The 21,841-nt window shown below is 47.8% G+C and overlaps 1 protein-coding gene across 9 annotated transcripts in view; it reads right to left on the bottom strand.

The window, feature by feature from the left end:
- robo2 (roundabout, axon guidance receptor, homolog 2 (Drosophila)) overlaps positions 1-21,841 on the bottom strand; it is a 388,976-nt gene that overhangs the window by 347,175 nt on the left and 19,960 nt on the right. For all 9 annotated transcript variants that reach the window (XM_036965115.1, XM_036965118.1, XM_036965122.1 and 6 more), the window contains exon 2: positions 19,227-19,553. In XM_036965115.1, coding sequence (XP_036821010.1) covers positions 19,227-19,553 — 327 coding nt within the window. The remainder of the gene's footprint in view (positions 1-19,226; positions 19,554-21,841) is intronic.

Consider the following 21,841-nt stretch of genomic DNA (forward strand, 5'->3'; position numbering starts at 1 on the left):
TGGGGTCTGTAATGGGTAGGTCAAGTGAAGAAAAAATATATATATATACACTGTATATTGCGGTGGTACAGTGCTTGCAAAATGTGAGTGCAAACACACACACACCTGCATAATAGCTTTGCCCTGGACAGTGTAGAGCATGGGGCCAGGGAGAGGTGCTGTGTAGATAAGACTCTGCTTAGCATTTGAATAGAGCGTTCTGATTTCTATGCAGTTGGCCTTTGGTCTCGCTGCTGCTTGAGCATGGCAAGTCTGTGTGCATGTCTGGGTTGTACAGTGCCAACCCATAGGCAGGCTCATCATATCTGGCACTCTGCAGTGTCTGTCTGTCTGCATAGCTGACTGACTGGATGAAGAATATTCAGTCTGGCTACAGTAGGTGGTAATCACCCCTAAAGCTGTGGCACCAGGTGGCCACAAATACCCCAACTCCCACAGTCAAATCACCATGTGATGTCATCTTCTTGCACCTGACCCACCGCAAACACCCCGTCCCCCAGTATGAGTATTTTTTATTTCTTTACTTTACTATTTCTTTACACACACACACACACACACACACACACACACACACACACACACACACACACACACACCTTTTTTCGCACTATTGGTTAGAGTCTGTAAGTAAGCATTTCACTGTAAGGTTGTATTCGGCGCACGTGACAAACAAACTTCGATTTGATTTGATATGACATCATCTCTGTGTACCTGTCTGTGTGACTCCAGGCCTATGCTGTCCTCTGGTCCCTGCAGGGGATGTGCTGTCCACTGGTCCCTACAGGGGATGTGCTGTCCACTGGTCCCTACAGGGGATGTGCTGTCCTCTGGTCCCTGCAGGGGATGTGCTGTCCACTGGTCCCTACAGGGGATGTGCTGTCCACTGGCCCTACAGGGGATGTGCTGTCCACTGGTCCCTGCAGGGGATGTGCTGTACACTGGTCCCTGCAGGGGATGTGCTGTACACTGGTCCATGCAGGGGATGTGCTGTACACTGGTCCCCACAGGGGATGTGCTGTACACTGGTCCCTGCAGGGGATGTGCTGTACACTGGTCCCCACAGGGGATGTGCTGTACACTGGTCCCTGCAGGGGATGTGCTGTCCCCTCTAGAGCCCTGGGAGATGGTTCACATGATGGCCACTCACATCAGGCTCAGCAGGGATGTTTACGTGTTTTGCAGTAGAGGAACTCTGTCCTGTGCTGAACTTGTGTCTGATCCCAGAGCAGCTTGACAGAGACATCACCTAAACGCGCTGTCCCCCTAGATAAACACAATATATATATATGTCCACACCTTCAAGAGATCACCACAAGGAATAACACATTGAGACCTGCTATAACTCTAGCAGGGGCCAGAGCTAGGGGCCAGTTGGAGGGCCAGTTGGAGCTCACACACACACACACACACACACACACACACACACACACACACACACACACACACAGTATAGAGATACTGATGAGAGAAAGGGGACACCACACTGTCACTGTCACTTGTTGTCACTTCAAAGACTGACTGGCTGACCATCCACAGTGTGCATGTGTGTTTGGGGCGGGTTATGTGTGTTTGGGGCGGGTTATGTGTGTTTGGGGGGTTATGTGTGTGGGGGGGGTTACGGGTGTGTGTGCGTGGGTGGGGGTTATGTGTGTGTGTGGGGGGTACGGGGGGGGGGTATGTGTGTGTGGGGGGTTATGTGTGTGTGTGTGTGGGGGGGTATGTGTGTGCGGGGGGGTTATGTGTGTTTGCGTGTGTGTGTGTTTGTGTGTGTGTGTGTGTGGGGGGGGGGGGGGTGTATGTGTGTGTGGGGGGTTGTGTGTGTCTGAGAGTCTCTGTCTCCAATAATGTCTATCCATCAGAGTGCCAGGGAGCAGTCAGCCCTGACGCCTTTAAACCATCACTGCCACACACTCCATACTGTACGTCTCTTTAAACCATCAGTCTCTCACACTCCGTACTGTACGTCTCTTTAAACCATCACTCCGTACTGTACGCCTCTTTAAACCATCACTCCGTACTGTATGCCTCTTTAAACCATCAGTCTCTCACACTCCGTACTGTACGTCTCTTTAAACCATCACTCCGTACTGTACGCCTCTTTAAACCATCAGTCTCTCACACTCCGTACTGTACGTCTCTTTAAACCATCAGTCTCTCACACTCCATACTGTACGCCTCTTTAAACCATCAGTCTCTCACACTCCGTACTGTACGTCTCTTTAAACCATCACTCCGTACTGTACGCCTCTTTAAACCATCAGTCTCTCACACTCCGTACTGTACGTCTCTTTAAACCATCACTCCGTACTGTACGCCTCTTTAAACCATCAGTCTCTCACACTCCGTACTGTACGTCTCTTTAAACCATCAGTCTCTCACACTCCATACTGTACGCCTCTTTAAACCATCACTCCCTCACACTCCGTACTGTACGTCTCTTTAAACCATCAGTCTCTCACACTCCATACTGTACGCCTCATTAAACCATCACTCCCTCACACTCCGTACTGTACGTCTCTTTAAACCATCAGTCTCTCACACTCCATACTGTACGCCTCTTTAAACCATCAGTCTCTCACACTCCATACTGTACGTCTCTTTAAACCATCAGTCTCTCACACTCCGTACTGTACGTCTCTTTAAACCATCACTCCGTACTGTACGCCTCTTTAAACCATCACTCCGTACTGTACGCCTCTTTAAACCATCAGTCTCTCACACTCCGTACTGTACGTCTCTTTAAACCATCACTCCGTACTGTACGCCTCTTTAAACCATCACTCCCTCACACTCCGTACTGTACGTCTCTTTAAACCATCACTCCCTCACACTCCGTACTGTACGCCTCTTTAAACCATCACTCCCTCACACTCCGTACTGTACGCCTCTTTAAACCATCACTCCGTACTGTACGTCTCTTTAAACCATCTGTCTCTCACACTCCGTACTGTACGTCTCTTTAAACCATCACTCCGTACTGTAAGTCTCTTTAAACCATCACTCCGTAATGTACGTCTCTTTAAACCATCACTCCGTACTGTACGTCTCTTTAAACCATCAGTCCGTACTGTAAGTCTCTTTAAACCATCACTCCGTACTGTACGTCTCTTTAAACCATCACTCCGTACTGTACGTCTCTTTAAACCATCAGTCTCTCACACTCCGTACTGTACGTCTCTTTAAACCATCACTCCGTACTGTAAGTCTCTTTAAACCATCACTCCGTACTGTACGTCTCTTTAAACCATCAGTCTCTCACACTCCGTACTGTACGTCTCTTTAAACCATCAGTCTCTCACACTCCGTACTGTACGTCTCTTTAAACCATCACTCCCTCACACTCCGTACTGTCCGTCTCTTTAAACCATCACGCCGTACTGTACGTCTCTTTAAACCATCACTCCATACTGTACGTCTCTTTAAACCATCACTCCGTACTGTACGTCTCTTTAAACCATCACTCCGCACTGTACGTCTCTTTAAACCATCACTCCGTACTGTACGTCTCTTTAAACCATCACTCCGCACTGTACATCTCTTTAAACCATCACTCCGTACTGTACGTCTCTTTAAACCATCAGTCTCTCACACTCCGTACTGTACGTCTCTTTAAACCATCACTCCCTCACACTCCGTACTGTACGTCTCTTTAAACCAGGGTTGTCAAACTCAAATACCCAGTGGGCCAAAATGTAAAACCTGAACAAAGTCACGGGCCAACATTGAACAAATTAACCTTTTAATATGGACCCAAACAAGTTTTGCTTTAACATTGAATATGGAACAAGCATCGCTTATTACCATACAATATATAATTTAATAGTGGAGACATGCAAAATCGAATTTCAAATGAAAAAACACATCAATGGCATTCATTTATTAAATAAATACAATTTAAATAAAAATTGTATGCCTCTTTTCTATTTGCAGCCTTCTGATTTAAATACCAAAATAAACTTTTTCCACTGGCTAATAATTTTACAAATAAAATGATAATAAATCAATCAACCATTCAAGCCCATGCCTTGTAGCAAGAAAAAGTGCATAAAGAAAACGTTAATTATTGCACACTGGTCTAATCTGATGTGCCCAAGCCAGATACCTGGCATCTCTTCTTGGATGCTAGTTCATCAATGTCTGGGCTCAAGCTCTGAGCTGAAGAAATCCTCAGTATCGAGCGAAGATGTTCATCAGTCAGACGTCTCCTGTGAGTTGTTTTGGTCATCTTCATCGAGGAGAAAAGTTGCTCGCATAGATAAGTGCTGCCGAACATGGAGAGCATCTGAGCAGCTTGGGTGCGGAGCTGAGGCATTGTGTCAGGGATGAACCGTGGAAACTGTGCGGCGCCCACAGCATCATACTTTGACTTCAGCGTGTCGTTGCACTGGAGTTCAATCAGCTCCATTTGGATGTTGGTTGGTGCATTTTCCACATCAACTGCGAAGGGATTACTAAGCAGTTCAAACTTGCATTTCTGGGCATCGAAGTCGGCAAATCGCCGGCTAAACTCAGCGGCGAGAACACTGAGTATTTCAGCAAACTGTGCGCATGGGAACACGGCGGTAGAGATCTGCGCTTTTATGGATTGGCAGCAGGGAAAATGGCAAGGGTTTCCTTGCAGCATCTGATTCTCCCAAAGGCACAGTTTAGTTTTGAAGGCCCTCACTGCAGCGTACATGTCTGTGATGATGCGCCCCCGCCCCTGAAGCTGCAGGTTCAGCGCATCGAGATGGCTCGAGATGTCACAGAGAAAGGCCAGCTCACACAGGAACTTTTGCTCCCGGAGCTCTGCTGTATCCTTCCCTTTGGTTTCCAGGAATTGACATATTTCCTCACGCAGCTCGAAACATCTGTTCAGTACTTTTCCTCTGCTTAGCCATCTCACCTCTGTGTGATACGGCACGTCTGCGTATTCCGAACCACACTCCTACAGAAAAGATTTAAACTGGCGGTGATTTAGACCTTTGGCTCTTATAAAGTTAACTACCTGTGTTACTGTGGTCATAACATGTTCCATCTTTAGGGCTTTGGCACACAGTGCTTCCTGATGTATGATGCAGTGGTAAACAGTTAGCTCACCTGCACAGTTCTCTTCCCGCATCTTCTCCCGAACCATGCCCACCAGTCCACTCTTTTTACCGCACATCGCTGGCGCACCATCTGTCGTTAATCCAACGAGTTTATCCCACGGCAGCTTTATTTCAGTTACACATTTGGAAACCTCCTCAAAGATTTCCTTTCCTGTGGTTGTGCCATGCATTGATTTGAATCCTAATAGCTCCTCCGTAACACACAGATTTGAGTCCACTCCACGGATGAAGACTGACAGCTGAGCAGTATCAGATGCGTCGCAGCTCTCATCCACAGCGAGGGAGAACGCAACAAAATCTTTTCCCTTTTCCATCAGCTGGTCATACAGATTGGTGGCAAGATCACATGTGCGATCAGCTACTGTGTTCCTGCTCAGGCTCACGTTTGAAAATGCTTGTTTTTTCTCTGGGCATACGAGGTCACAAACCTTCATCATGCACTTTTTCATGAACTCTCCCTCATTAAAGGGCCGGGCTGATTTTGCGATCTCTGCTGCCACTATATAACTAGCCTTTACAGCAGCCTCACTTTGTGATGTGGCTTTTTTAAACATATTCTGTTGTGAAACCAAACTTATTTTCATCTCCTCGACTCAAAGGAGCCAGAAAGTAATGTCCAGGTCCTTGTATTTGTCATGGTGTTTCGTTTCATAGTGTCGTCTAATGTTGTACTCCTTACTTACAGCCACGTTGACTCCACAAACAAGACAAACAGGTTTGTATTTTACATATGTAAACAGATATTCTGCCTCCCACTTGTCCAGAAAGCTCCTGTTTTCTGCCTTTCTTTTCGCCATTTTTGGGAAGGGTTAGCTCGCTGACAGTTGTAGCGTCTATGTTGCTATGACTACTGTCACAGAGGAGAGAGCGTTTCTGGGTCCTGTCCTGATTGGCGCGCGAAAACAGCAGAGCATTATGGGATTCGTAGTATTAGTGGTGAATGCGCTGTATAATACCGGCGGGCCAGCTCTAGTAGTAATTTGGTATTGTCTCGCGGGCCAAATATAATTACCCCGCGGGCCAAATTTGGCCCACGGGCCAGAGTTTGACACCCATGCTTTAAACCATCAGTCTCTCACACTCCGTACTGTACGTCTCTTTAAACCATCACTCCCTCACACTCCGTACTGTACGTCTCTTTAAACCATCACTCCCTCACACTCCGTACTGTACGTCTCTTTAAACCATCACTCCCTCACACTCCGTACTGTACATCTCTTTAAACCATCAGTCTCTCACACTCCGTACTGTACGTCTCTTTAAACCATCACTCCCTCACACTCCATACTGTACGTCTCTTTAAACCATCAGTCTCTCACACTCCGTACTGTACGTCTCTTTAAACCATCATTCTCTCACACTCCGTACTGTCCGTCTCTTTAAACCATCACTCCGTACTGTACGTCTCTTTAAACCATCACTCCATACTGTACGTCTCTTTAAACCATCAGTCTCTCACACTCCGTACTGTACGTCTCTTTAAACCATCATTCTCTCACACTCCGTACTGTACGTCTCTTTAAACCATCACTCCGTACTGTACGTCTCTTTAAACCATCACTCCATACTGTATGTCTCTTTAAACCATCAGTCTCTCACACACCGTACTGTATTTCAGACCAGGGTGTAACTGAAGGAACATGAGGCATCTGAACCTTAGCCACTTGTGTTAAAATAACACACCATTCCCCTACCAGAGGGTGAATCAATTTCAGCGGCCCTCGATTCAAACCCATATCAGCTACCACCCAAAAGCCCCCTCTCCTCCACCTCCTAACTCAACATGATGGATTACTGGAACTGGAGGTCCCTCAGGGCTCCACACAGACTAGGGTAAGTCACTGCTGGGACACATTCATTGGAATGGGGGTATAGAAGGAAGGGAGCGGTGGTGGGTTAAGGAATTACAATTTGACAGAGATCCAGGGTTGGATAGAGAGGGTGAAGGTTCTTCAGGGGTCAGTGGATCCAATCCTGCCTGGACAGAGTGCCGGGCAGCCTCTGAATGGGACTGCCTCTTGGAACCTGATTCAGGGTCAACTTTATCCATTAATATTATTATCACTCTCTTGTCTGGCCTCCCACTGAAGACAGAAAAGGGAGTGGTATCTGAGGTATTTATCTAAACCCCTGTATAAAACACATCTGTGCTGCAAATTACTACTGACAAGCTGCTGTGGTGCAAATAAGACTGGGAATCAATGAGCACTTCATCTGTCAGATGGACTGGGTAAGCAGTAGACACACGATTCTCCGATGATCAATTCAGTTAGATACGTTAAATGATGGAATGTATTTTGTAAGGCTAGAATTCTGCAGACTACTGTATCTACAGCAATTTATCGCCACAAGTCACCCCACACATCTTCAGGCACTTTATACACAAACAGAGAGAGAAATGGTGAAATGTGCACACAGAGCCCTCAAGAAAGCAGAGCCTTTCCACCAGTCCGTGTTTTAAAGCTGATCAATAGTATGCCTGAAGACAAATTTAAATTATTTATGGCTCAATTTGCATCTGAAATTGCCTGATCAGATGAGGGGAGAGAGAGAGAGAGAGAGAAGTAAAACATGCATGCAGATCAGAATTAGGATGATTCCCACTAATTATTTAAAGCGAGAAAAGAGCAACTCAATTCTTCAACCTTCCATAACAAAGTCATCATCTATATAGAGGTGAACCTGGAGAAGACTCCTCTCAGCCAGCTGGTATGGGGACTCTGTTCACAAACACAAACAGATGCCCACAGAGCCCCAGGACAGCAACACAATTAGACCCAACCAAATCATGAGAAAACAAAAATATAATTACTTGACAAATTGGAAAGAATCAACAACAAAAACAGAGCAAACTAGAATGCTATTTGAGCCTAAACAGAGAGTACACAGGGGCAGAATAACTGACCAAAAATGAAGGAAAGCTTTGAGTACCACTATGTACAGACTCAGTGAGCATAGCCTTGCTATTGAGAGGCCACCCTAGACAGACCTGGCTCTCAAGAGAAGACAGGCTGTGTGCACACTGCTCACAAAATGAGGTGGAAACTGAGCTGCACTTCCTAAGAGAGAGAGAGAGAGACAGGTCAGTGTGAGAGAGAGAGAGAGAGAGAGAGAGAGAGAGAGAGAGAGGTCAGCGTGAGAGAGGCAGTAGCCTGCATTGTCACAGTGGAGAGGCCATCAATAACATCGGGGCGAGGAGAAGACGGGAGGGAAAAAAAAGGAAACAACAAAACGCAGAGAGACGGGTGCTTCATCTTCTGGAGGGCTAATGGTCCTGAGAAGTGGCTGGCTCAGCACTCCTCTTCTCAGTCTGACTCCTCTTTCCACTCCTCTCCTCAGTCTGACTCCTCTCTCCACTCCTCTCCTCAGTCTGACTCCTCTCTCCACTCCTCTTCTCAGTCTGACTCCCCTCTCCACTCCTCTTCTCACTCCTCTCCTCAGTCTGACTCCTCTCTCCACTCCTCATCTCAGTCTCTCTCCACTCCTCTTCTCAGTCTGACTCCTCTCTCCACTCCTCTCCTCAGTCTGAGTCCTCTCTTGACTCCTCTCCTCAGTCTGACTTCTCTCTCCACTCCTCTTCTCAGTCTGACTCCTCTCTCCACTCCTCTTCTCAGTCTGACTCCTCTCTCCACTCCTCTCCTCAGTCTGACTCCTCTCTCCACTCCTCTTCTCAGTCTGACTCCTCTCTCCGTCTGACTCCTCTCTCCACTCCTCTTCTCAGTCTGACTCCTCTCCTCAGTCTCTCCACTCCTCTTCTCAATCTGACTCCGCTCTCCACTCCTCTTCTCAGTCTGACTCCTCTCTCCACTCCTCTCCTCAGTCTGACTCCTCTCTCCACTCCTCTTCTCAGTCTGACTCCTCTCTCCACTCCTCTTCTCAGTCTGACTCCTCTCTCCACTCCTCTTCTCAGTCTGACTCCGCTCTCCACTCCTCTTCTCAGTCTGACTCCTCTCTCCACTCCTCTTCTCAGTATGACTCTTCTCTCCACTCCTCTTCTCAGTCTGACTCCTCTTTCCACTCCACTCCTCTCGTCAGTCTGACTCCTCTCTCCACTCCTCTTCTCATTCTGACTCCTCTCTCCACTCCTCTTCTCAGTCTGACTCCTCTCTCCACTCCTCTTCTCACTCCTCTCCTCAGTCTGACTCCTCTCTCCACTCCTCTTCTCAGTCTCTCTCCACTCCTCTTCTCAGTCTGACTCCTCTCTCCACTCCTCTCCTCAGTCTGACTCCTCTCTCGACTCCTCTCCTCAGTCTGACTCCTCTCTCCACTCCTCTTCTCAGTCTGACTCCGCTCTCCACTCCTCTTCTCAGTCTGACTCCTCTCTCCACTCCTCTCCTCAGTCTGACTCCTCTCTCCACTCCTCTTCTCAGTCTGACTCCTCTCTCCACTACTCTCCTCAGTCTGACTCCTCTCTCCACTCCTCTTCTCAGTCTGACTCCTCTCCTCAGTCTCTCTCTCCACTCCTCAGTCTGACTCCTCTCTCCACTCCTCTCCTCAGTCTGACTCCTCTCTCCACTCCTCTTCTCAGTCTGACTCCTCTCTCCACTCCTTTTCTCAGTCTGACTCCTCTCTCCACTCCTCTTCTCAGTCTGACTCCTCTCTCCACTCCTCTTCTCAGTCTGACTCCGCTCTCCACTCCTCTTCTCAGTCTGACTCCTCTCTCCACTCCTCTCCTCAGTCTGACTCCTCTCTCCACTCCTCTTCTCACTCTGACTCCTCTCCTCAGTCTGACTCCTCTCTCCACTCCTCTCCTCAGTCTGACTCCTCTTTCCACTCCTCTCCTCAGTCTGACTCCTCTTTTCACTCCTCTCCTCAGTCTGACTCCTCTCTCCACTCCTTTCCTCAGTCTCTCTCTCCACTCCTCTTCTCAGTCTGACTCCTCTTTCCACTCCTCTCCTCAGTCTGACTCCTCTCTCCACTCCTCTCCTCAGTCTGACTCCTCTCTCCACTCCTTTTCTCAGTCTGACTCCTCTCTCCACTCCTCTTCTCAGTCTGACTCCTCTCTCCACTCCTCTTCTCAGTCTGACTCCGCTCTCCACTCCTCTTCTCAGTCTGACTCCTCTCTCCACTCCTCTCCTCAGTCTGACTCCTCTCTCCACTCCTCTTCTCACTCTGACTCCTCTCCTCAGTCTGACTCCTCTCTCCACTCCTCTCCTCAGTCTGACTCCTCTTTCCACTCCTCTCCTCAGTCTGACTCCTCTTTCCACTCCTCTCCTCAGTCTGACTCCTCTCTCCACTCCTTTCCTCAGTCTCTCTCTCCACTCCTCTTCTCAGTCTGACTCCTCTTTCCACTCCTCTCCTCAATCTGACTCCTCTCTCCACTCCTCTTCTCAGTCTGACTCCTCTCTCCACTCCTCTCCTCAGTTTCTCTCTCCACTCCTCTTCTCAGTCTGACTCCTTTTTCCACTCCTCTCCTCAGTTAATCCTTGTCTTTCAGTCCTCCTCTCTCCCGATGGGGACAGACACGGAGAAAGAGAGATGGATGTGGGGATGAGAAGAGGTCAGGGGTCAGTCCCAGCATGGATCTCATTAAGACTACTCTGGCTTTGGGATGCACCTCTTCACTCCTCTCTCTGCCTCTCACAATCCTTCACCCCTCTGCACCCCTCTGCACCCCTCTCGCTGTCTCTGTCTGCCTCTCTCATTCCTCCACTCTGTTTCTCCTGGCATATCTCAGACATGGAGAGAACTGCAGTACAGTACTCTACATGCCCTGTTATTCAGAGTCATCTTGTGAAACACAGTTGAGGATTTCCCTGTTGAAGATGGGTTGGGAAGGTTATAGCTGGGACCCTGGGTCAACTGAGGATAGGATGTGCCGTCTCAGGATATAACAGAGTTTGTGTGTGTGTGCGTGTGCATGTGCGTGTGCGTGTGTGTGTGTGTGTGTGTGGTTGGAAGGTCAGTGTGTTGGTTGGGGACTGTAGAGATTCTTATGAATTATCTGCCTGTAAAAAGCAGCTTACCATGCTTCCTAATTTGTGCTGGCCTTTCCTCTTCCTCACATACAGTGGGGAGAACAAGTATTTGATTCGCTGCCGATTTTGCAGGTTTTCCTACATACAAAGCATGTAGAGGTCTGTAATTTTTATCATAGGTACACTTCAACTGTGAGAGACGAAAGTCCGTATTGCCCAGCGACAGCCCCGAAACCTGAAGGATCTGGAGAAGGTCTTTATGGAGGAGTGGGCCAAAATCCCTGCTGCAATGTGTGCAAACCTGCTCAAGAACTACAGGAAACGTATGATCTCTGTAATTGCAAACAAAGGTTTCTGTACCAAATATAAAGTTCTGCTTTTCTGATGCTTTTCTCTACATGCTTTGTAAGTAGGAAACTGCAAAATCGGCAGAGTATCAAATACTTGTTCTCCCCACTGTAGTTCAGACAGGGGACTCCAGTCCTGTGTTATTACGGCAGATGCTCAGACAGATTGGGAGAAGGCATTTATGGTGGTCATCCAGCAAGCAGATGACTTGAGATTAGGCAGCAATCTGCATGTCTCTGTCGGGCCAGACTGGACACGTGTGTGTTTGTGTGTTTGTGTGTGTGGTCTAACTTTACTATCCTTCTGGGTTAGGACAGTAAGGACAGTAAAAAAGGGAAAATTTGCAGACATTTCGCCGGTCCCCAAAGAAAAATGCTTTTTTAGCCTTAGGAGTTAGGTTTAGGGTTAGGGTTATTGTTATGGTTTGAATTAAGGTTAGGGTTAGGGGTTATGATTAGGGTCAGGTTTAGTTTTAGGGTTATATGTTTGGGGTTAAGGTTGGGGTTAGGGTTAGGTTAAGTTTAGGGCTGGAGTTAGGGAAAATAATATTTTTTGGTCCCCACTTGGATAGTAAAACCAATGTGTGTGTGTGTGTGTGTGAGTGTGTGTGTGCGCGCGTGTGTGTGTGTATGTCTGTGTGTGACCTGCTGTAGATAACAGCACCTATTTATGGACCTGGGCTAACCCCAGCAGTACAGACAGATACAGCGCTGACATATTCAATCTTTTCTTTTTTTATCAGGCCAAGATATTCCTCAGTGGCTCGCCTGCTCTCTCCACCTCTCTTATCACATAATAACATTCCACACCAACTGTCCCTGTCTTCTGCCTTCATCCCTCCATCCTTCTATCCTGTATCATTCAGCAGGAGAGAGAGGGGGAGAGAGTGTGAGAGAGAGAGAGTGGGAGTGAGAGGGAGAGAGGGAGATAGAGAGAGGTAGAGAGGAGCAGAGAGAGGTAGAAGTAGAGAGGGGGAGCGAGAGAGAGAGAGAGAGATAGAGAGGGACAGAGAGACAGAGAGAGAGAGAGAGGGAGAGAGCGAGAGAGGGTGAGATATTAAATTGAATTGAATTGAGAGAGACAGCGAGGGAGAGAGTGAGAGATATTAAATTGAATTGATAGAGACAGAGAGAGAGAGAGAGGGAGGGAGAAAGAGAGAGAGAGAGAGGGACCTTTTTAAAAGTCATCCCATTCTGAACTGTATCTAGAACAAACCCAAAACATCTGTTATGTACCTGCATCATCTAGAACAAACCCAAGACATCTGTTTGGTACCTGCATCATCTAGAACAAACCCAAGACATCTGTTAAGTACCTGCATCATCTAGAACAAACCCAAGACATCTGTTTGGTACCTGTTTCATTTGCATTTTTAAAGGTTGGTCGGTGCCTCTCCTTAAGCATCCCATTGTCCTCTTTCTCTCTCCCTACGTCTCTTCCCCTCCCTCCCTACGTCTCTTCCCCTCCCTCCCTGCATCTCTTCCCCTCTCTCCCTATGTCTCTTCCCCTCCCTCCCTCCGGACCATAAACACCTCCAACCACACGCACTTAGACTAAACATTCACACTTACACGCACATCAGAATGATTTAGTCATATCCGACACTCAATTAAAAGTACATATGTGTATCTGGAGCAGTGCTGCACATGAGCATCTCTCCACCTGAAGAGATAATTAACATTTTCCTGGGGATCCTATTGGCCCAGCTGCATCTTGTCACACTTACATAATACACATGGATTTCCACCGCAAATGTAATCAGCGAAGTGAATGGGGCTAGCACTGCTCTTACATGAGGTTCACTATGATTTATGAACCAGCTCATTGACCCAGTTAATGTTGAATAGAGAGAAAAGTGGGACTGGGAAGGCATCCCTCTCTTATCTGCAGTGGTGAGATGCATGCAGAGGAGCAGGCCTGGGGTCAGTCTGTGGAAGCTTGTCAGGCAGCATTAGATTATCAAAAGCAGAGCACTAAGATACCCTGTAGGCACCAACTAACAGAGGCCTTTTCTCTCTTTCAGCTAATAACTGAAAATGTAAGACAGAAAGAAAAGCCATAATGAAATCTGGTGCACCCTTTCAGCCAGTGTACTGCAAAAAGAAAGGCAAGGCCAGCTCATATATCCATGAGTAGGGCAGGAGTGTGTATTCATTGGATAATATTGAATATAAGGGACATGTTTGGAGAGCTAAGCTCAGTCAATGTACTGGTACTGGTCTGGCCAATCTGGCTCATATTAATAATGCAGCCAGGGACTCCTTTTTCGAAGCCTCCTCCCCTCCTCCCCTCTTCCCTCTTCTGCAGCAGTTGAGAGTGGTGGTGGTGTTGAGTGGTGGTGTTGAGTGAGTGGAGCCCAGTGTGGTGTCCAGAGCTCAGCCGTGCTCCTCGACCCAGCAGACACTGACTTCAATTTGTTTCAGAGCTGCAATTCAAGTATCTCACCGGGGTCCTGCTCAACCACTCATGAGAGAGGGAGGTAGAGGTGGGAGAGAGGAGGGAGGGGGGGCAGAGGTGGGCTCAATACAGGGTAAGAGGGGGGCAGAGGTTGATCGAAGGCAGAGGTGGGCATGGAGGATATCACAAATAAACCACTGATTTTACAAGGATTCAGATTAGAATGTGACTTAAAATGAGTGCTAATGCGATTGTCAGAAAGGTTAGAAGCCCAGTAGGGATGGAAGGTGCTGATACCCATCATCACTGCTGTAAGCCCCTGCAATTGGATTTAGTAGACCCCAAACCACCTCTCAGCCCCCTGCTCCTCTTATAAGACCTGGCTCTAGTTAGCACCCAGAGAATGGAGAAAGCCTGGACTCCATCCCATCAGTGTTCCCATTCTTTCCTCTCTCTGGCCTTTCCTTATCCTGTCTTCTGCTGAACTTATAACCCCTGACCCCTCACCTCTGAGCCACTAAAGCATTAAAAACCTAATTTAAACCCTCCTTGACCACCCAAGCCTGGGAGAGAGAGAGTCAGGGAGAGAAAGAGAGAGAGAAAGAGAGAGAGTGGGAGAGTCGAAACAGCAAGAGGTAAAAAAGGATAATCTGGAGACTTCATACATTTTTCATGAATTTTCATTTAGGCTGGGAGAGGCCTCTTACAGCGATCGATAGATCAAGCTGCTGTCACACTGTTAGCACCTGGGGGCTTCTGGGAAGGGAGGGGCCAAGGGAGGGGAGGGGACAGGATCAGAGGCGGCCGGTTGGCCCCGGCAACCAACCCCCACCCCATCCCCGCGATTCACGCAGTCCATTTCCTTAATACCCCCTCCCATCCCTACAGCTATCACCACTAGTCAACATTATCACTACAGCTATCATCATCAGTCAACATTATCACTACAGCTATCACCATTAGTCAACATATCACTACAGCTATCACCACTAGTCAACGTTATCACCCCAGAAACAATGAGAAATGTGCAGCCCCGAGTTCCCACAGTCTATATTCCTTACACCCACAAAACCCATCATAACTCACCCCAGAATGAAACCACACACAATTGGAACAGTCCACACTGATTTAACTATCCATTTCCATGATGTATCATCATTTCCCCTTTCCAAGATGGATGGCCTCTATTTTCATAACAATGCATAAAAAGTGCTGTGTATTGACCAGCTGGGGGAGCAGACTTCATGAAAGGCTCCTCTCACTTAAGCTGCCGGTCAGTCCAGCCAATCCCCCTACGGCCCCAGTCCAATACTGTTTCACTACTAATGACCTGAGACCTGGCAGCCCAACTCACTCTTTCCTGCCCTATGTACAACAAGTGGAAGAAGGGTCCAAAATAAATTCATCAAATGTGTTACTAAAGCACAGGCTAGGTCTCGGTTTGTAAAGGTAGGGTGCAGAAGAAACACAGACATATTCCACAGGGTTAACTGAAGGAACTGTCGGTCCTGTAACCTTCCCCAGAGTCACCAGAGTTTTTGTGGCCGCTGGGGTCTTTGTGAGACTCTTCAAAGGTAAGCTGATCTTTGGGTCAGGTGCAGCCTGCATTTCAGTGTCTTCCAGCACAGAAGTGCACAGCACAGCCCTGGAAGCCCGTGTCAAATGTCAATTGGGAGCTTTCATCTGTGACTGTCGCTCCACCCTCCACCCTCCAACCCACTATCCCTCTGCAATAGCTCTGCCCTGACATCATCCAGCTCCCTGTAGTATGACAGTTGGACAAGTCCAACTCAAATGGCTGCCAGGATCCCTCACTAACCTCAAACACCATGATCCCTCCCCTGGGCTAGAACGTCTATCCACACAATTATGTCTACTCACTCAAAATACAACACAATGCTGTGTAATCATCTCTTCAGAATACAGTGGATGCCAAAAAACAATGAAAGCACAGATCAAATGTTCTCTTGAAAGTACACCTCACCCGCTCTTAGTTTGGGTTTAATGTAGGCTATGACATAGAGGATCTCTCCAGTTCTTAGTTTGGGTTTAATGTAGGCTATGACATAGAGGACCTCTCCAGTTCTTAGTTTGGGTTTAATGTAGGCTATGACATAGAGGACCTCTCCAGTTCTTAGTTTGGGTTTAATGTAGGCTATGACATAGAGGACCTCTCCAGCTCTTAGTTTGGGTTTAATGTATGCTATGACATAGAGGACCTCTCCAGTTCTTAGTTTGGGTTTAATGTAGGCTATGACATAGAGGACCTCTCCAGTTCTTAGTTTGGGTTTAATGTAGGCTATGACATAGAGGACCTCTCCAGCTCTTAGTTTGGGTTTAATGTAGGCTATGACATAGAGGACCTCTCCAGCTCTTAGTTTGGGTTTAATGTAGGCTATGACATAGAGGACCTCTCCAGCTCTTAGTTTGGGTTTAATGTAGGCTATGACATAGAGGACCTCTCCAGCTCTTAGTTTGGGTTTAATGTAGGCTATGACATAGAGGACCTCTCCAGCTCTTAGTTTGGGTTTAATGTAGGCTATGACATAGAGGACCTCTCCAGTTCTTAGTTTGGGTTTAATGTAGGCTATGACATAGAGGACCTCTCCAGCTCTTAGTTTGGGTTTAATGTAGGCTATGACATAGAGGACCTCTCCAGTTCTTAGTTTGGGTTTAATGTAGGCTATGACATAGAGGACCTCTCCAGCTCTTAGTTTGGGTTTAATGTAGGCTATGACATAGAGGACCTCTCCAGTTCTTTCAGTCACTCAGAAACAGCATGACTTCTAAAGACACAATAAACACTAGCATGTCATGTGATTAGGGAGTCTATTCTTAAGCAATAAGGCCTGAGGGGTTGTGGTGTATGGCCAATATACCACGGTTAAGGGCTGTTCTTATGCACGATGCAATGCGGAATGCTAGGATACAGCCCTTAGCCTGGCCCGCCGGAGAGCAAGGCTGATGTTTTACATATTCCTAACCAATTGTGTTTTTTTTCTCTTTTTTTTCATTGTTTGTAACTGATTTTGTAACTTATTTTGTACATAATGTTGCTGCTACTGTCTCTTATGACCAAAAATAACTTCTGGACATCAGAACTGCGATTACTCAACACGGAATGGCAGAATCCTTTTTTTCCTTTAACGAGTCCAACGAGCCCAACGTGAATGATATACTGCTTTCCTGGGAACAGGCCCAAATCCCTGTGAAGAGACTCTGTCCAAGTCTGTAATACCAACATGTTTCAAGCAGACCACCATAGTCCCCTGTGCTCAAGAACACTAAGGTAACCTGCCTAAATGACTACCGACCCGTAGCACTCACGTCTGTAGTCATGAAGTGCCTTGAAAGGCTGGTCATGATTCACATCAACACCATTATCCAGAAACCCTAGACTCACTCCAATTTGCATATCGCCCTAACAGATCCACAGATGATGCAATCTCTATTGCACTCCACACTGCCCTTTCCCACCTGGACAAAAGGAACACCTTTGTGAGAATGCTATTCATTGACTACAGCTCAGCACTCAACAGCATAGTGCCCTCAAAGCTCATCAACAAGCTAAAGGACCCTGGGACTAAACACCTCCCTCTGCAACTGGATCCTGGACATCCTGACAGGCCACCCCCAGATGGTAAGGGTAGGTAACAACAAATCTGCCACACTGATCCTCAACACGGGGGCCCCTCAAGGGTGCGTGCTCAGTCCACTCCTGTACTCCCTGTTCACTCATGACTGCACGGCCTTGCACGACTCCAACACCATCATTAAGTTTGCAGATGACACAACAGTAGTAGGTCTGATCACCGACAATGACGAGATAGCTTATAGGGAGGAGGTCAGAGACCTGGCCATGTGGTGCCATGTCAACAACCTCTCCCTCAACGTGATCAGGACAAATGAGATGACTATGGACTACAGGAAAAAGCGGAGCAAGCACACCCCCATTCTCATTGACGGGGCTGTAGTGGAGCAGGTTGAGAGCTTCAAGTTCTTTGGTGTCCACATCACCAACAAACTAACATGGTTCAAGCATACCAATACAGCCATGAAGAGGGCACAGCAAAACCTTTTCCCCCTGAGGAGACTGAAAGGATGGCTACCCAGACTATTTGCATTGCCCCCCCCCCCCCCCCCCCCCCCCCCACCCCCACCCCCCTACTATTTTAATTAAACCGCTGCTACGCTCTGTGTTATCATCTATGCATAGTCACTTAATAACTCTAACAACATGTTCATATTACCTCGACTAACCGGTGCCCCTCACATTGACTCTGTACCGGTACCCCTGTATATAGTCTTGCTATTGTTATTTTACTGCTGCTCTTTAATTACTTGTTACTATTATTTAATATTCTTTCTTTAAAAAAAAATGTTTTAAACATTTTACCCCCTTTTCTCCCCAATTTCGTGGTATCCAATTATTAGTAGTTACTATCTTGTCTCATCGCTACAACTCCCGTACGGGCTCGGGAGAGACGAAGGTCGAAAGCCATGCGTCCTCCGAAACACAACCCAACCAAGCCGCACTGCTTCTTAACACAGCGCGCATCCAACCCGGAAGCCAGCCGCACCAATGTGTCGGAGGAAACACTGTGCACCTGGCAACCTGGTTAACGCGCACTGCGCCCGGCCCGCCACAGGAGTCGCTAATGCGCGATGAGACAAGGATATCCCTACCGGCCAAACCCTCCCTAACCCGGGAGACGCTAGGCCAATTGTGCGTCGCCCCACGGACCTCCCGGTCACGGAGGCATAGCTAGCACTGCGATGCAGTGCCCTAGACCACCCAGGAGGCCCTATTTATTATTCTTATTCGTTTTTTAAATTATTAAACTTCATTGTTGGTTAGGGGTTCATAAGTAAGCATTCCACTGTAAGTTCTACTACACCTGTTATATTCGAAGCATGTGACAAATACAATTTGATTTGATTTGGTATACTAGTATCACAAACCCCCGAGGTGCCTTATTGCTATTACAAACTGGTTACCAACGTAACTAGAGCAGTACCAATACATATTTTGTCATACCCATCGTATATGGTTTGATATACTGCACTACGCCTTTCAGCCAATCAGGATTCAGGGCTCGAACCACCCAGTTTATAATGTCTAATAAAAGTTCTCTGATTGAATTCTAATTCAGAACAAACACAGTGAAATTAACTGTAGTTCACGAAGACTCAAATTTTATTTTAAATAATTGCATTATTAGATGTTGGAAGAAAACCACAATGTCCAACAAAAATATGTTTAATGTCTCGGCCTGTCTTGAGGCTTTAAACATAAACTCAGTCATTCCTTCTGGAGAGCAAAGGACAAACAACCTGTTGAGTCTGCCTTTTTCATCAGTAAGTTTGGTATGGAAAATCATTCAACCCTTATAAACATGGAGAGCAACATAAAGAACCTAAGAGGACGACTGAGCAAAATATGAACATGTGATGTATGTAATTGTTGACTTACATGCTACTTCCAGGGATGCATTGCGGCTGACAGCTTCTCCCAGGTAGTTGCGGGCGACGCAGACGTAGGAGCCCTCATCCGGTTTGGAGCGTCGTCCGTGGACGATGCGTAGGAAGAAGAGGGAGCCGCTGGGAAGTAGCATGCGGTGAGACCGCGGGTCGTCTTTGTCCGTTTCCACCCGCTCCCCGTCCTTGTACCACTCCACCGTGGGGCTGGGCCGCCCCTCCGCCTTGCAGTTGAGGGTGGCGGGCTCCCCCTTGGACACGATCAGGTCAGAGGGGTGCTCTACGATCCGGGGTGGGGAGTCCTCCTGGCGCAGACGGGATCCTGGGAAGAGAAGAGGAGAATAAGAGGAGATGACGAACAGCACAACATGAACAGTGGATGCTTTTAACATCTCAGTGTTTTCCTCAAATTAGATTTCTTAATTCTAGCATGCTCAAATCTCTCATAAAAACAGAACTTATAGGCAGGAAGAGACTATTGAAGGTGGCCTTATTAGTATCCATTCAACTAGTATAGCCATAGGTTCGTCTGCTTGCTTGTTCTGTCATTCCACCTCATCTGGGCCAGGACAGGGCTTCAACCACCAGTCCAACCACCAGTCAATCCACCAGTCCAACCACCAGTTCACCCTAGTCCAACCACCAGTTCACCCTAGTCCAACCACCGTCCAACCACCAGTCCATCCACCAGTCCAACCACCAGTTCACCCCAGTCCAACCACCTGTCCAACCACCAGTTCACCCCAGCCCAACCACCAGTTTACCCCAGTCCAACCACCAGTTTACCCCAGTTCAACCACCAGTTCACCCCAGTCCAACCACCAGTTCACCCCAGTCCAACCACCAGTTCCCCCCAGTTCAACCACCAGTTCACCCCTTTTCAACCACCAGTTCCCCCCTTTTCAACCACCAGTTCACCCCATTTCAACCACCAGTTCAACCCAGTCAAACACCAGCCATCTGCTTCTCTCTACCATACATTTAAGGCCTCCTGGGTAATTGGACCCAAGGGGAAACAGAGTATAGAGGCGTGGAGACAGCATACATCTGAAATCCAGCTACACACACACATGCATGCGTGCACACACAAACACACACACACACATACATTCACTCAAATGGGAGAGAAGAGGGGGCATTGTGGACACAGCCACAAACAAAATAATATCAGCCCCCCCACTGTCAGAGGTCTGTCTCTGTGTAACGTGACTGTTCAGAAGGTTGGGTCTGGGGCCAGTGCTGGATCTGGTAAAATGCTAATCCTTTGTTATTCAGAACATGGACTGTTCCTTTTAAGTGGAGCTACCACGGGGCCAGCCAAGGTCTTTATAGTGGAGCTACCACAGGCCAGCCAAGGTCTTTATAGTGGAGCTACCACTGGGCCAGCCAAGGTCTTTATAGTGGAGCTACCACGGGGCCAGCCAGGGTCTTTATAGTGGAACTACCACGGGGCCAGCCAGGGTCTTTATAGTGGAGCTACCACTGGGCCAGCCAGGGTCTTTATAGTGGAGATACCACTGGGCCAGCCAGGGTCTTTATAGTGGAGCTACCACTGGGTCAGCCAGGGTCTTTATAGTGGAGCTACCACGGGGCCAGCCAAGGTCTTTATAGTGGAGCTACCACGGGGCCAGCCAAGGTCTTTATAGTGGAGCTACCACTGGGCCAGCCAGGGTCTTTATAGTGGAGCTACCACTGGGCCAGCCAGGGTCTTTATAGTGGAGCTACCACTGGGCCAGCCAGGGTCTTTATAGTGGAGCTACCACGGGGCCAGCCAGGGTCTTTATAGTGGCGCTACCACTGGGCCAGCCAGGGTCTTTATAGTGGAGCTACCACTGTGCCAGCCAGGGTCTTTATAGTGGAGCTACCACTGGGCCAGCCAGGGTCTTTATAGTGGAGCTACCACTGGGCCAGCCAGGGTCTTTATAGTGGAGCTACCACTGGGCCAGCCAGGGTCTTTATAGTGGCACTACCACTGGGCCAGGAATGTGAGTCTGGCAGCTATGTTAATGCTGCCCCAGCCCATTCCCAGTGCCATGTGTATCTCTCTGTGACCATGTCTTAACCCTGGAGATAAGATGCCAGAGGCCACATTTCATCACTGAGGCCCCGCAAAAGCTCCAGAGAAAAGAGTTTGATCCACCACTGAACCGTCACACATGCAGGCCTGGAGCAGAACGAACAGGGCTTTCCTCTGCCAACTACTTACTTAGTATTTTCCTCTGAATGTCATCTAATGCCCACAAACACAAATTGTTGATCAATAAATAAACTGTTGATCAATAAATAAACTGTTGATCAATAAATAGAGTATGTATTGTTGTGAGCCACCTCCCAGTCAACGAAACATGCAACCTAATACACTGCTATTAGTCTTGGACTAATAGTCTTGGAGCAGGAGAAAGGATGGCAATAGGCATTAAGACTGCAGTGCCAGGTGTGTGTTTGTACAAGGCTGTGCCCTTCCCTGGGGCAGTAGTGAAGGTGTGAGTGGGTGAGTTACTGTATAGAGGAGCAGTGTACTGTCCACACAGCCCTTCGTGCTTCCCTGCCTGCCTACCTTTGTCATGGCTAACTGCAGTATGGGACTCAGAAATACAGTAGTCACAGCAG

The sequence above is a fragment of the Oncorhynchus mykiss genome, chromosome 27 (genome assembly GCF_013265735.2).
Source record: "Oncorhynchus mykiss isolate Arlee chromosome 27, USDA_OmykA_1.1, whole genome shotgun sequence".
Taxonomy (NCBI): Eukaryota; Metazoa; Chordata; class Actinopteri; order Salmoniformes; family Salmonidae; genus Oncorhynchus; species Oncorhynchus mykiss.